The 16,275-nt window shown below is 34.8% G+C and overlaps 1 protein-coding gene across 1 annotated transcript in view; it reads right to left on the reverse strand.

Annotated features, from left to right (window-relative positions):
* Positions 1-10,988, reverse strand: part of LOC150091027 (sugar transporter SWEET1-like) — an 83,630-nt gene extending 72,642 nt beyond the window's left edge. Inside the window, exon 1 of the mRNA XM_090380592.1 lies at positions 10,921-10,988. Coding sequence (XP_090236718.1) covers positions 10,921-10,988 — 68 coding nt within the window. The remainder of the gene's footprint in view (positions 1-10,920) is intronic.
* Between the last annotated feature and the right edge of the window lie 5,287 nt (positions 10,989-16,275).

Genomic DNA, 16,275 nt, shown 5'->3' on the forward strand with positions numbered 1-16,275 from the left:
TGACACAAAAAAACGCAGAATGTAAAGTCCAATAACACTAAAACAAGTGGACCAAACAACGTCGACCAAAAACTTGCAATCCAACTTTTAGCACACTTCAAGCAGAAACAATGAAATGAAATGACAAACTAAAAATAAATTAAATAGTAGACAACTACGTCCATCTAGAAGTAATTTTAACGACCTGTGATGTTCATCTATATTGCGTTTAGGCCTATTGCTACACGAACTGGCTCAAGAGTGCACGCAGAACACCCAATACTCAGATCTGAATTATTTTTTTATGATCATACTTTCTCAAAGACCAACAAAATCAGGGGTGCAGATCACAAGTCAAAAATATATTTAAGGAATATGAAAATATATATTTACATAATTCTGATGGCCATTTTGATTTTATTTATTTATTTATTATTATTATTATTTTATTTGGCACATGCTATGCGCCGTAGCTGGTGTACTAGTAGTGGAAAATGATGCAAGGAAGTAAGCTTATATATCATCAAATCTATCTGCACACCTGTTTTATATTGGGCAGCACGAACACCTGACACTGTTATTGCATAAGTGCCCCATATAATGAAAAAATGGTAGGTGTATCTAATGAAATGACACTCGGTGTATAATGTGAAAGTTAATGAACAACAAACTGCAACTGCTATACTTTTCTGAGAATCAAAGTGCGTTTACTCCAAGTAAGATGGACGATTTATGAGACCACAATAGGAAGAATGCAACATTCAAAAGCTTTAACACTGATGATGAAATCGGAATTGGACTCGAAATCTAACGTCCCGCAAGTTAGGATTCAAACAGACATTAAATAAAAAGGAAAAATCAATAACATAATTCTAGTAATTTTAATGATAAGGATAGGAATTAGGCATGACAGCAACGCAACTGGATGGAATAGAGATGATCACCTTTTTTTTCACATGTTCCTTGGAAAAGTAGAATGAATTTAAGGAAATAATTGTATGACAATATTATTATTATTAAACATTTCTAATTAAACTTAATAACTGAAATGATACTTAACCAAAATTCCAATGCTATTTCAATGTGGTATACCCAGGATTCGGGAGGTTGTGGGAGCGGGTAAAGAGAGAAAAGCAGTGTTGACTCTTCTACATAGAATTGATTGTGGGTGTGTATGTATATATATACTTTTTTTTTTTTTGGAAGGGGCGGGCAAAGAGGCGGGGGAAATGCCAGATTTAGGTAGTGAGGCTCTAGTCAGTGCATAAATATTAAAAACTAAAAACATTTGGGGTCCTGGGACAACTGCGCCAAGTGTTTTTCGGTAAATGCAGGAAGGAGGACGACTCTATACGAAGTGTTACGAATGGGAACAAGATGGTTGCGTGAATGTTATACAAAATGCGAGATTTGGGTTAGTACCCTGAATCAATTGTAGTAATAATTGTGTTTTTTCCGGATTTCCACGACCTTCGGGTGTTGGAGGAACGCAGTTACTGTTATTATATTTGATCCTGCCTTGATTATGTAAGAGTTTTTTCCTTTAAAAAAATAATAATTACTGAGCGCGAATATTTCGTTACATAATACGGAAGAGTGGGAAATGCTCAAAAAGTTAAAAAAAAAAAAAAAAATTGTGTCATACAATTTGCGAATAGCAGATTGGCTAAGAGAGGAATACGACAAAAAAAAAAAAAAAAAAAAAGAGAGAGAGAGAGAGAGGCGATTGTGAATGTGCGTTACCTGTTTTTTGAACTGATTAATTTCCCACTCAATCGATTGAATTCGAAATCTTTTACAGTAAGTTAACTATACTCTCTAGTTTTTTTTTTTTTTTTTTTTTTAAGGTCCTTGCCTCTGAAAGCTCAGGCAATTATGCGGCAGGACCTACAGAGATTTGGGACTGCCTGGCTACCTCCCAGAAGTTAGTGGCGGGCAACGTGGGGACCCATCAGGGTCCCCACAGCGAAAAGCCAGATGTACAACACAACCTAATACTTCACAAAACAACACACACCTCTGGCTTTTACTCAGTATTACTGTTCTCTGGCTTTTACTCAGTATTACTGTTCTCGCCACACAGAGTAAACAGTGCAGATGTGGGAAACAACTGGAGGCGCCCCCCCCGCTCAAGCACTAGCCTTAGTCACAGAATATTTAAAACCTGCTGCATGTTTGGAAAACACGCAGCGAATTAAGATTAGTTATGTGGACCACATGGTATCGAAAGGAAACATAAAACGTGATATACACGCAGGATTAAAAATCAAGTGTCAGTAACGATCGTAATAAATATTTATTAATCCTATTTTTTTTTTTTTTATGTTGATTCACCGTCTTTGTCAAATGCGTTTCATATTAAATAACAAAACTTTATTATGTATGCATATTCCTACCAAGCCAAGCCTGAGCCGAAAACCAAAACGGCAAAATAATAATAAAATAAATAAAATTGATATTTTTGGTTTGAGTTGCTGATGAAGCTGAATAGGAAAGAAAAACAAATCTGAATCCAAACATACGAGGTGCGTTTGAAGAGTTCGTGGCCTGAGTATGAACAGTTTATTTGAGGAGTCTGGTAACATGTTACTTTCCAACGTTTTACTTTTCCCTTTGGAATCAATACACATTTGCCACCGATATTGCAGTGTATTGGGTTCTAGCTGCAACGAAAGTTTTCTCTTGGGCCACCTGGAATGCATCTACAGCAGTGATAGCGTCCCTTCGGTGGGAAAATGGATGCCAGGAAGCTGGCTTTTTTTTTTTTTTTTTTCAAATTAGAAACAACTAGGTGAAAGTCCGATGGTACTAGATCTAGGGAAAATGGGGAATAGTCTAAAATTTCAAAGTCTCACTCATGCAGTGCAGCTGTGGCAGTAACAGACTTGTAACCAGGTGCATTATCCTGGTGAACAAGATTTCTTCGCTGAGTTTTCCCTGGCGTGTCTTTGATGTTTTCACGAAAACACCTCACAAGGTCTGCATAATGTGCCTCTATAACTGTCTGGCCTTTCTGAACGTAATCCACTAGCAAAACTCCATCTGTATCCCAACAAACCGATGCCATTACCTTACTAGCAGTAGGAATCGACTTAGCTTTCTTTGGAGGGGATAAAAGATCTGTGTTTCCACTGTGTGGACTATTCCTTTGTCTCTTGATGAAAGTGATGGACCCACGTCTCATCCACAGTCACAAACCCTTTGCAAGGAAATTTGCTGGATCTGCTTGGAAACGATTCAAATGTTCACTTGACAACTCTTGTGGTAGTTTTTGATCTGCTGTCAACAATTTTGGGACCCATTGTGCTGACACCTTTTTCATTGCGATAAGCTTTTTTTTTTATTCGGTACGCACATTCAGATGTGATGCCCAAAACGCTAGCAGTGATCATTAAATGACAGTTCGGTATACTGTCACTTGATAATGCACACTGTTAACAACTTATGGAGTGATGGAAGTTGCAGGTCTTCCACAGCATGGGACATCTCCCAGGTTCTCCACCCCTTTTCTAAATTCTGCTGTCCACTTGGAACAGAAAGGGCATCCTTCCCCATACCTTTTTTGTTGTAACCATATCCACATGAACTGTCTTTGGCGTTAGTCCCTTCTCTTCCGAGATATTGGATGACTGCACGATGATTGATTTTTGTCCATCTTCCTTCATTCATACAACTTTTTGACTTCAGGACCTCTAATTTAAAAAAAAAAAAAAAAAAAAATGCTACTGAAACCACATGAAACTTGGTAGGCGTTGATGACGTACATAGATTTTTAACACTGCACCACTTGTACAAAGAAATCGTTATTTCCTCTTTTGCAGTTTCATATAAATTAGGTAATCACTCAGTCTAGATTTTAACAGGTTGAAAAAACAGCCAGAAAAGCATAGTCAGAAGTCTTAAATTCTGGAAGGAAAATCAGCTAAACTATCCATCCACATTTGCGTCAACTGACCACCATAGTTTCCAATGTTGTACCAGCAACAGAAGTCAGTGCCAAGTGAACTTCTTTTGAGACTAAAATTTATTTAAAAAAAAAAAAATATATATATTCAAAAAAAAAAAAAAAAAAAAAATATATATATATACGTATACTTTTGAACAGCTGTTACAAGTTTCACCCAGAGCTCAGAATGGACCGCGGCGCATCAAAACGTCGCCCTCGTGTAGCACTAGTTGGTATAATCACCGTCCTCCCCACATCAGGTGGAAAATATCCAAGTTCGAATCATATTTATTTAAAATAACATACTTTATTAATGAGCCTTCCGCTTCGCAAAATTTCCCACTTCGACCCTATAAATTCAACCTGCAGAGGCAAAACTATAAACTGAGAGCCAAGATTTCGAATACGAATCCAAGTGATCTTAAACGTTCATACGAAATCAACCGTCGGCGCCCATCCTCCGCTGCGGGGAAAGGCTTGACGATATGGTAGTTTCGTCACTCACTTTATAGATGAATACATACGCACATAGGAGTATTTTAATAATCGGCACTTCTAGAAAATCGTGTGTGTGGCGGAGAAAGCTGAAGTGCGAGCTTCTCATGGATTCTGAGACCGTACGCGTTAACCCAAGACCTCAAGGGTATATGGCGCCCTAGGCCACATTGACTGATGGCTCTCCCCTCCCGCCGATTTATATATTTTTTAGAATTATTAATTTTACATTTTATTTACTTACAAAAAGTAAATTATACGCAATATAATTATGTAAATTATGAATTTAATATTTTTTATTTTTAACATGTTAACACATGAAATACACAAAATTTTTCTTGCAGGCTTTTTTTTTGGGAGGGAAGCGCCAAAGATGGCATGAAATCATTTCCCTCTCATACTCATTTTTAATTTCGGTAAGAGAAAGAAATGAACCAGAACGAAATCTGGGAAATAACCTCAGTAAGCCCGTTTTGCCAAAGAAATGTGGGAAGTTTTTTTTTTTTTTTTTTAGTTGGCTGATGCATTATGTGATGCTTTTTCTTGCATCATTTGCCACCAGTGGCGTAACTAGGGTAAGGCAGGTGGAGCACGTGCCCTGAGCTCCAAATATGTTTAATTTTTTTAACAATAAAAGTGTATTTTGTTTTTATTATTTTGTAACCGACATTATAACGAGTAACCAGTTTGAGTACCAATATAATTCAGCCAGAATTTTAAAGTTTTCAAGGGGCGCCATTTTTTTTTTTTTTTTTTTTTTTTTTTGTCCTGGGTTCCATCAACCCTAGTAAGGCCTCTGTTTGCCGTTACTAGTAATAATATGATTACCGCGGATGAGCATGTGCATTGCCGTGTCATGCAACAAAAAACAAGTTGCTTTCATGAAAATATGGGGTAACTCGTCGAATTATTTGTAAAATTTTATTTAGATGTGATGAAAGATTGCTGCAAAAATTTCAACGTGTCAGACCAGGTTTTCATGATGTTGTTTGCTTTTTAGGAGTATTAGCAACTAAGGCCATATTGCTCCGAGAATATGCGGTGGTCATTCCCTGACCTTTCCGCATCCTCCGTATTTGGTGGTAACGGGCTCGAACCCCGGTCTAATCAAGAAGCGTGTGCTACGCACTGCTGCTCCTTCCCACGTGGCTACGGAGGCGCCTAGGTTTTCATGAAAACAAGAACTGTTTTTTGTTGCACAATGCACCTGGGCATTCCAGGTTCAAGGATTTTTCTCAAAATGGGGTTACGGAGATCAACTCCACTCCGCCCCCAATTACTAGATTTGGCTTCTGCTGAATTTTTAACTTCTTTCTGAAGTTAAAAATTATGATAAAAAGAATGAAATGAGGAAACCATTTCATATCTTCCAAAATAATGAAACTGACCATCACAAGGAGGAAATAAAAGATTGTTCTCAACGATTAAAAAAATTGTAGAGTCCCATGGGAACTATTTTGAATAATTTTCATAAACTGTTTTTCTTTTTTAATGAGAGAAATCCTAAATATTGGTATATTTATAACATTTATAATACTAAAAATAAGATACAAATTATTAATAATAGAAGTACAGGTATCCTTCATGTTACGAGTTCAAGATGAAGTTTTTGTTTTTCACAAATTCTATGGAAATTTCTAAAACCACACAAGCTTTTAAACCTTTTTGAGGAATTTTTTTGGAAGCCAATCTTGCAAGAGATACCCTCTCGTTCGCAGTTTACTTTTGGATTGTATTCCAAATGCGAGTTATTATATACATTATTTTATTTTATTTTTTTTTTTTTTGGTAGTTGTTGGCGCATCGGCTTCTGTGGCCATAATGCACCTCCCAAGGTTTTTTTTTGCAGTACTCTGATCCAAACCCGAGGCGGGATTCGAACCCGCGACCTTTGGGTTGCCAGGAAGGCACTTTACCCACCCGACTAGCCCGGTCGGTTATATACATTATAAGAAGGAAATTAAAGAGCCAAAAAATATTATGCCAGCCAAATGTTTGACTGTTTAGGGAGATTACAGCAGATGAGCAGGTGCATCGTTGCACGACACGGCTTTCATGAAAATATGGTCTGACTCTTCGAATTGTTTGCAAAATTTTATTTAAATAAATAATCCTAATTGTTCTACCATACTAAATAAAGTGTTACAATGGTCAAATTCCTTTCACGGCAGTAAATGCCAGGAGATGATTTAGACCACACAGATCTCTCTGTTTTTCAACGCAGGGGATCATTACTCTGCAGGCTGAATTATGGTTGGTGTGGGTTTAAGTGAGAATACCATGATGGCAGATTTCTCAGGGTTAACTTGTAGGTCAAATTTCGTGAGGTACTGCTGTACTTCTGATAAAGTCTTGAAATCATTACTTGGATTTCAGAAAAGCTTTTGATACTATTGTACATTGATATCATTTACTTGAATTTCAGGAAAGCTTTTGAGACTGCCGTACAAATTGGAGAAGTGTGGTAATAATAAATACTATGTCTTCTCCCACTCGACCATTCCTTTATCCAGCGCCAGGGCCGACTTAAGGCATGATCGAGCAGTTCCCCTCAAACAGGGCGCAAAATACCCCCGAAAATTCACTGATTTGATGTAAATTTCAAGTCGGAGAGGGCACACCAAAAAATCTCGCATAGGGCTGATAGACCTGGGGCCGCTTCTGTCCAGAGCAGTAACTTGCCCTTAAGAGTACTTGTGTTCCCTTCACTGTCGTTACCCTTTTCTGCACCGGTTATTAAGTTATTTGCGAAATAAATAACCTTGTTTTCTGTACCCTAATTTTTATGTCAGGCACTAAATATTTCAATGGTTAATTTCAGAAAAATTACAGTACACCCATCGCATTACCAATGGGTAATAATAAATATATCCCTATTTCATAGACCAGGTAGTAGCGAAATTGCATTACCGATGGCATACCACAATAAAAGTTGAACCATTTTTTACTTTTTTTTGGAAATTAATTTAAAAAATCAAGTTACTATGCCTCCCACGTATGACGAAAAACACGTCATACGTATAATACAGTTCAAAAACCTATCACTCTGTGTAAACTAGTAACATTCGAAAATGCCAGTTATTATATACATTATAGCTTTTTTTTTGTAGATTCACATCCCTATTTCATAGCCCAGGTAGTAGCGAAACTATAAATTCTCGTCCCCACCTCGACCGACTACCCAACAGTCTCAAAGGAACTTGGTTAAATTCCACTCCTGCTTCGCACTGATTGGACGATATATTCCTTTTGTGTAATTTTTTTCCCCGATGTAAAACCAGCGGTAAATGGGGGAAACAAAATTAAGTGAAGGAATACATCAGCCAATCACCGCGAAGCAGTAGGTAACTGAGTAGGTAGCTTTTGTGAGCTGAGCTCGCAAGGATCCATGGTTAACTTCAATAAGTCTCTTACATGGTTAACCGTTTAAAGCCGTTTCCAAAATTGGTTTTGGTAGCCTCACAGTTTGATCTCTCATACTGTAAGGCTACCAAGGCGTTATTTATTAAAGTGTAGCATAAGTTCGGTGACCATATTTTCTTGGAGAAAATAAAGGGCAAACCTGAAAAAGGTTCATAAGGATAAAAAAATAATAATAATAAATAATTTATTTTTATTACTTTGTCTTGCAAATGAAAGTTCAAAAACTAAGAAAAACCTAAAAAAATATTTAACAAAACGCATATTCTAATAAAAATATCTAACATCAAATAATAGATGTAAATTTATTTATAAAAGACAACTCAATTTTAATATTTTTCGCATGAATGTACTTTTTTTAAAATATCACGCCCATCTTTTAAAAAGTCATAAAACAGCATACAACTCATATCAAAACTGCATTTCGTATAAATGCACGCTTCCACTGTTTCAACTTTTAGTTGTGTTTTTCCACTGGTCCGCATTGTTCATTACTGAAAATATTTTATCAGTTGGAGCATTTGATCCCGGGAGACAGGCAAAAAAATCTATTATTTTTAAAAGATATTGTTTATCAATAAAATATCTAAATATTTCAGCCCGTTTATGATGGCAGGTCATTTCCTCGTTCTGTCGCCACTGTTCGAGTTTTTCCTTAGTAACATAATTTTTAACACAACAAACTTCATCGAATAACTCGCCATCGTCAATATTCAGTTTTCTGTTATGTGAAATAAAAGAAATGCTCTCTTCAACCTTCGTCCACAATGGAATTTCTCGCAAAAGGATCCATTCGAATACTTCCATTTCTAGGAAGGCGCTGTCCCATTGATTCAAATAGTCAATGCAGGTTTGGTAAAATCATTGAACTGGTCCCTTAAATAATTTTACGTCAACGTTGTTTTGTTTTTCTCGATTTTCTTAATATTCATTGGTAAAAATTCTTGATGTTTTCCTTCACTCAACTAATTTCAATTCATTTAAATTGACAAAAGTTTCACACAGAAATATCTTGAGATTCAATTTTTAGAATATATTTATGAAAAGTTGAAGCTTGACTGTGAACGAAAAATAACCATGATTCAGCTAACGGATCGTTAAAAAAGTTTTTTAGAACTGTGTTAGTTGTTTGACGGCACCACTGTGGGACATCTTTCTTGTTCCAAAAAATACAATTTTAGCGGCTTAAAATGTATCAAAATCCTTTCTAAATCCGGTAGAAGAGTCAGCCATCTAGTTTTGCTGTAATCTAGTAGTTTTTTTATACTGAACATGTGTACCATCACATGTTTCCTTAAATTTTTCAATTCTAATTGTGTAGATGTGAGGGTATGAATAAATTTTCACTAATACAACTTCGATACCAACTTCATCAGCCTTTTTCGTGTGATGCATACTCGCTACATCGGATCTTCCCTGAAACACTCGCGTAATACTAAAAAACACTAACGCATTTTTAAGTGAGCCATGACGTTATAAGAAGCAGGTATTAGAAACGGACTTTGTGTAATCAGACCGCGTATTAAGTGGTTCCATTCGTATAATGAAAGTTAAATGACTAAACAAAAAGAAAGGACAAAAGTGGCTTTCTGAAAAATAAATAAATTTAAAGGACAGATTCCTGAAATAAAGGACTGTCTGTAATAAAGGACGTATGGTGCAGGGAAGCCTAAGGCTTATGCTGCACCAATCAAAAAAAAATTAAATAAAAAAAAAATTCTGAATTACTCCGAGAGAAGTAGAAGGGAATTACCAAGAAAGAGAAGAATGATGATATCCAGGTCAGAACCCTGGGTGTGCCAAGACCATACTCACCAGATGCGAGTCCCTGAGGTTCTCAAATACCGTAACTGGGAATTTCCTTCCTAACGTTTATACTTTTACGAAAACAAAAAAAAAAAAAAAACAGACGTGTTTTCTACAGAACTTTAGTCATGTTCAAATGGTACGATCGAACTAGTTGCCACTTCTTGAAAATCTGTGACCTGATTTGAGAATTATTTGGTAGGGGGAGGATAGTGGAAGCAAACTCGATTTCTCCCCCATAAAATGCATTTTTTTTTTAGATTACTTTGTAACTAAAAAAATTCAATCAACGCTACTTTGTTAGCAAAAAAAAAAAAAAAAAAAGGGCTGCTTTTGTGATAACCATTTATTTGTATAGACTTACTTTACAATATTGTGACACACAGGAGAGGTTCCAGGTAGGAGCTAATGTGAAAAATATCCTCCACCCAATGATCCAAATAATGTGGATTTATTTTTCTCTCTCAACTGCTACACAACAATTAAAGCTTATTGATTCCACGGAACACTGATTTCATCCTCCCCACTATAAAATCCTGGGATCTCCTCCTGGTAAAACATAATTCACATTCATTCTAAAAGCATATAATATACATCACATTCACCTTGGCATTGAACGGATTTTTTTCTCTCTCTATCATTCATAACCCACAGAAATGACAAATAAGCTGGAACCGGAACCTGGCATGCTTAAACCCGGGGACTTTGAATTTAAGCTCAGATGAGTGTATAAAAAAGAGTTTCTGAAAAGTACACTATAATCACAAAGCAGTGGTAACTACACACTGAATAACACGTGTACAATTGATAGGCATGATGACAACTGTGCTATAGTTGTAATAACTATGATATTCCTAATGAAAAGAAAACAACTTATTTTTAAAGGTTAAAACACAGATTTCGTCCGGTCTACTACAAAAAAAAAAAAAAAAAAAAAAAAAGAAGGAAAGTTAGGTTTCGTATGCGTATTCAAGCCATTATTTATTTTTAATTATTTATTTTTTGAGGAAGAGGAGAGTTATTAGCAGCACAAAAAAACTGTACTGTATTAACAGATGGAGGCTAATTATCTCTCTCCTAGAATCACTCGTTACAAAACTGTCCCGTAGAACATTGTATCTAAGATCCGTGTGACAGTTTTGGCTTTGTGCAATCGCCGCGCATGTCTGTTTTGGCTGGTCCGGTGACTTTTATGTAGTTCATTACTGCTAAAACGAACATTTCTTTGAATAAAGGCTTAAAAAAAGTTCTAATAATAAAATAGCACTACTTACGCCCCGGCATAGTTACTGCACACTGTACAAACCAATGCCAAGTTTCCCACTATAGTTTTTACATCCATTGCACACATCAAAACAACGCTGTCCAAACGTTTTCTGATTTTCACAACACAAATACTCGACTTTCCTCCAAGCAAGTAGCGATGCCACAGCACACGTTCCTACTACCATTCTAGCATGTATTGTATCTACCAATCAAAACCCAGGGGCTCACATCTGGTGAGTATGGGCTTGGCACACCCAGGGTCCTGAGCTGGATATCATCATTCTTCTCTTTCTTGATGATTCTCTTCTACTTCTGACTCTTGTTTCTCTCTCTCAGGGTAATTCAAAATTTTTTTTTTTTTTTTTTGGCTGGTGCAGCATAAGCCTCAGGCTTCCTTGCACCATATGGCTAATGATAATAATAAAAACTGGCTCCAAATGAATAATCACAATTTGAAACCATATTTTAGTTTCCATTTAGCCATTTTTTACTTTAGTCATATATTGATTCCACATGCGAATTTCGCACGTGTTTACCAAACTGCGGCCACTTTTAAGTTCGGGCAAAAATTGATAGTCCTTGCATAAAGTTGTTTCAATTCCTGTTTTTCAATATAAGATAAAAATAGTTTTCATTGTTCTCATGAATAAGTGTGGATTGGATGAGTAGTTATTACATTATGTTAACATAAAGTTACATTATAAATAAATATAAATAAATTCTTTATTGCTAATAAGTACAGGACATGTACTAGAGACAATAATACTCAACACGGCGACATGGCCAGGAGTTTTACATTATAAATGAAATTATAAATGAAATTAATTGGCAAAAAAAAAAAAAAAAAACCGTTACATGGAAATTGAGTTACAAACATGTAAATTATAATAATGAAAAATGAGGACTAAACGTCATATGGAGGAAATTATCCTGCTTATGTATACTGCTTTTCATAATACGATTTATCTAGCTTTTCAGAGAAGTGTTGCTTTTATACATATTTTTACAATTATAAATAGTATAAGATTACGGTAATACGATATTTATAACTCACTTTATTTATACTGTATATCACATCAGCATTCTAAACTGTTTCAACATCTTGTCACCAGCTGCCGCCACCGAAAGCTACGTCTATGTGGGGAAGTGTTCTGTGCAAGATTTTGGTTGTCTGTATGTGTGTGTAAATTTTGCATATTCTACGGGTGGTTTATCTGAAAAATATGACATAAAAAAAAAAAAAACGAGCCCTTCGTCCAAGGTCTTGGCCACAGTGCTAATAAAACTATAGAATTAATTCAAACTGAAGCCACATTGTGGATTAACTGCGATCGAAACTACGTTAGCCACCGTCTAAAACAGAGTTACAACACAAAAGCCAGACTCGTTTGAAGTTTTTCTGTTACATAAAACCGCAAAACGGAGCATCTACGTATAAACGTAAATAGAATAATATGCTGATTAATTAACTGATAAATACATTTACTTGTCAATATATTTCGGTATTTGTCAGTTGTGGTGATGACTGATACGGATAGTGGGACAGTGGTTTATGGTAATATGTGAATGAGCTGGTAGAACGTTTTTACAAGTTTAAAACGTTAGTTAATTATTCTTAATCCAGTTAGAGAATTTCATAATTACACTATGATAAATATATATCTGATGCCCATTCTTTCATTAACCGATTATTAGCAACGCAAGAAAACTGTGGAGGCTAATTACCTCTCTCCTGGAATCACTCTTTGCAAAGCTGTCCCGTAGAACATTGTATCTAATATCCATGTAACAGTTTTGGCTTTGAATCGCCACGCATGTTTATTTCCCCCCACCTAAAGAGCTGGGGAAAATAAACTGATTCTCGTAATTATACCTATTTGTATCATTTAATTTAAACTTCTCACACTACCAGAAAGCAAGATTTGTTGGCTTATTAAATAAAATATTAACCGGCACCAAAGCTTCTACTCTTTGACTTCAGTTGTTTTTTCCGAACAACAAAAATTGTTTCAAGACTGATTTAACCAAGGAGAAACATTTTGTATTTTTATTATATAAAGAGTTATGCATTGCTTCACCTTGATCATTACTCAATATAAATGTTAGAAATATATTTTAGGGGAAAAAAAAAAATTAAATACCTACTTCTATTTTTTTTTTACTCCCAGATTTTACTTATACTACTACAATGTATAATCTTAATGTCAGATTACAATTTTATTATCTAAAATTAAATAGATTCTTGATCCTAACACAGATTTTTATCTTACATTACTAGTACTAATGATAAGCCATATTTTGTTATTAGTTTAGGAATTTTTTTTTATTAACATTATTCATACTTCTTTATAATTACACCTCATGATGCCTCACAACTGGAGTCATTTGGCTTTATTTATTTAACTTTTTTTTTAAAATGTTTGTTATTAGAATTATTGTGGACTGCTTGATACTGGCTCTGTACATTGCTCTCTGGTGGTCAATAAAAAAAAAAAGAAAAATGAAAAATGTTACTGAAATGAACAAATTTTCACTGATGCAGACATGAGGAAATTGGAACACACTTAGTATTCCAAAGAAGTTTGTGAAACATGAGTTCATTCATGATCAGCTTTGTTTAATACAAAATTTCTATTGAGTTTGGATGCTAATAATGATGAAACAGTGTAGGGGATGTCTAACCCACATTGCACGGGTGTCAAACTCCATGTTGTGCAGCCCATGTCCATGTAGGCAGCCTGCAAGTGTTGCATCCCCCAAGTTTAAAACTAGCTTGTAATAATATATAGTTTCATATTGACTTTTGTAAATATCTGTTTTTAATAACATTTGATTTTTCTAATACTTTATCATTTTTTTTTTTTTATCTTCCTCTGTATTTAGCAATATTATAAACCATATAATAGGAATGTTATTAGTATTATGTAATAATTGGTGGTCATCTTTAAGAGTGAGGTCAAATGAAGAAACAATAAGTATAAGTTTTTATTTTTGTTCCCATACAAACTGTTGAACCTGCAGAGTAACTAGAATCTAGGTAAATAACTAGAGTTAACATTTCATTTTCTGCTTTAAAAATTCTGAAGAAATATTCAACATGTGTTTGAGACAAGTAAACTATGTCAAATAAATTTAGGGCTGAACTAAACAAACATTTGGAATGACCGGATGGGTGAAATTTGAAGATTTTTTCTTTTTTTTTGGCTGATGCTGTATAAGGTTGCTTTCTTGCATCATATGCCTCAACTAATGCTAATACATAAAACTCGACTTACGTAAGAAATCCTGGAATGTATCTCTTACATATGTCAGGGACAGACTGTATATATAAATCCACTTCCACTATAACTGAGTACCTTTCAGGAAAACATTATGAGGAAATGAGTGAATAATATCAAACTGTATTTAATTAAATGCCTTGGCTTGCATTTCATCACGAAAAAAACACTTTTAGAAATTAGTCAATGTCAACTTTCAAAGTTGCCATTTAGCAAAGCAGTTTCTGTTTAAACTTCAATACCATCTTTATGAACGCCAGGGGTGATCAAGTGGTGCAGCTGCACAGGGTGGCAAGATTTAGGGAGCACGAAATGTCCCGCAAATTCACTGATTTGCTGTAAACCTCAAGTCGCAATATGAAGTCAATCTTATGTTCTGATTCAAGCAATTTGGAAGAGTTCAAGCAAATAGTAAAAATATAATGCATAAACTTAATAGGAAGTTGGAGAGGGCACACCAAAAAATCTTGCACAGGGCACTGATAGACCTGGGACTGGTTCTGATGAATGCAGCTGCTCGCTCTGAATGTCTTTGATTTGCAGAAGTGTTTTACGACCGTCTCTGAAATAATTTACTTGTGACTTATTGAGATTTCATAAAATAATTCTACATATTTGATTTTAATTTAGAATAATTTTAAATGAAGTGTTGTGTCAGCCAAAAGTGACCACTTAAGCTAAGAAATAAAAAATATAAATAGCTACTTGTTTTATGATTAAAATGTGGATGTGTTTCCAGCTTTAAATATTTGTGTGAAAAATCAGCACATTCAACTGACTTACATTAAAAAATAAAATTTTAATTTTATAATGGTAATGATCAAGGAAAAAAATTAACACAAAGTATTTATATATTGTCACTGCATCATGAAATGCTAAATATTGTAGATGTTAAAATGGTGATGTGATCATTTATGTTGTGGACATTTAAGTTTTTTTTTTTTTTTTTAATTTTTGCTACTGAGTATGATAACTGAGGCTTGAAATGAGCATAGAACTGTTAACGAGAAAGGGAGGAAAAATCAGCAAAATATACAGGTGTATAATAAATATGTAGTCATATTTATTATCAAAATATATATCAAAAATATATATATATAAAAATATATATGTGGTCACATGTCAGTCTGAATATAAATTTATAATGCTTGTGATGTGAAAATCACCTTATTGTGACTACGTATGAAAATATTAAAAAAAACTGCTGCAGCTATGAATTTAATGCAACACCTTATATCAGCGATTCCCAATCTTTTAAGAATCAATGTCCTTTTTAGAATCAATTTCTATGGAAGAGCCCCTTAGGCTTACCCTATGTTTTCAAGCTAATGGTATTTAAGAGTAGTGTTACGGGGGGGGGAGAGGGGATAGATAATAAGGGAGTGTAAAATAAAGAGATAGTTAAATAATTGTACAATGTCCATGCAATAAAATTATATTTTAAAAACTTTGAAATTTGCCATAATATCTCAAATTTATTTTTAACTACCACCAATACACATGATATTGTCAAAACTTGACTATACATAAAAGTTCTCCCAAAGTTCAAAAAATCAAATCATTTGCATTACAACAGATTTTACATTATTGGTGAAAGCAATAATAAGGTCCAAACAATAAACTCAGTTTCTCCGATTTAATTATTACATCCAATTCGATTTTCAGTTCGCTGTGAGATGTCAAATCTATGAGGAGCTCGTATTCTGCTGGGTTTAAGCTAGGTGGTTTTTTGTTCCTGCTGAACACATTCAATACCCAATTAAAGTCATCAAGCGCCTTCTCTTGAGCTGTCGGAAAATAATGTTCAAACGAGTCTTTCAATGCTTCGAGATGTGCCTGAATATTTTTCTGTTTTTTTTCTTGAATCTTGATATTATTTTTGTCCAAGAAGCTTTTTGTAAGAGGGATTTTTGTCCAAACAATAAACTCAGTTTCTCCGATTTAATTATTACATCCAATTCGATTTTCAGTTGGCTGTGAGATGTCAAATCTATGAGGAGCTCGTATTCTGCTGGGTTTAAGCTAGGTGGTTTTTTGTTCCTGCTGAAGACATTCAATACCCAATTAAAGTCCTCAAACGCCTTC

The sequence above is a fragment of the Mastigoproctus giganteus genome, chromosome 1 (assembly GCF_048544385.1).
Source record: "Mastigoproctus giganteus isolate SK-2022 chromosome 1, ASM4854438v1, whole genome shotgun sequence".
Lineage (NCBI taxonomy): Eukaryota > Metazoa > Arthropoda > Arachnida > Uropygi > Thelyphonidae > Mastigoproctus > Mastigoproctus giganteus.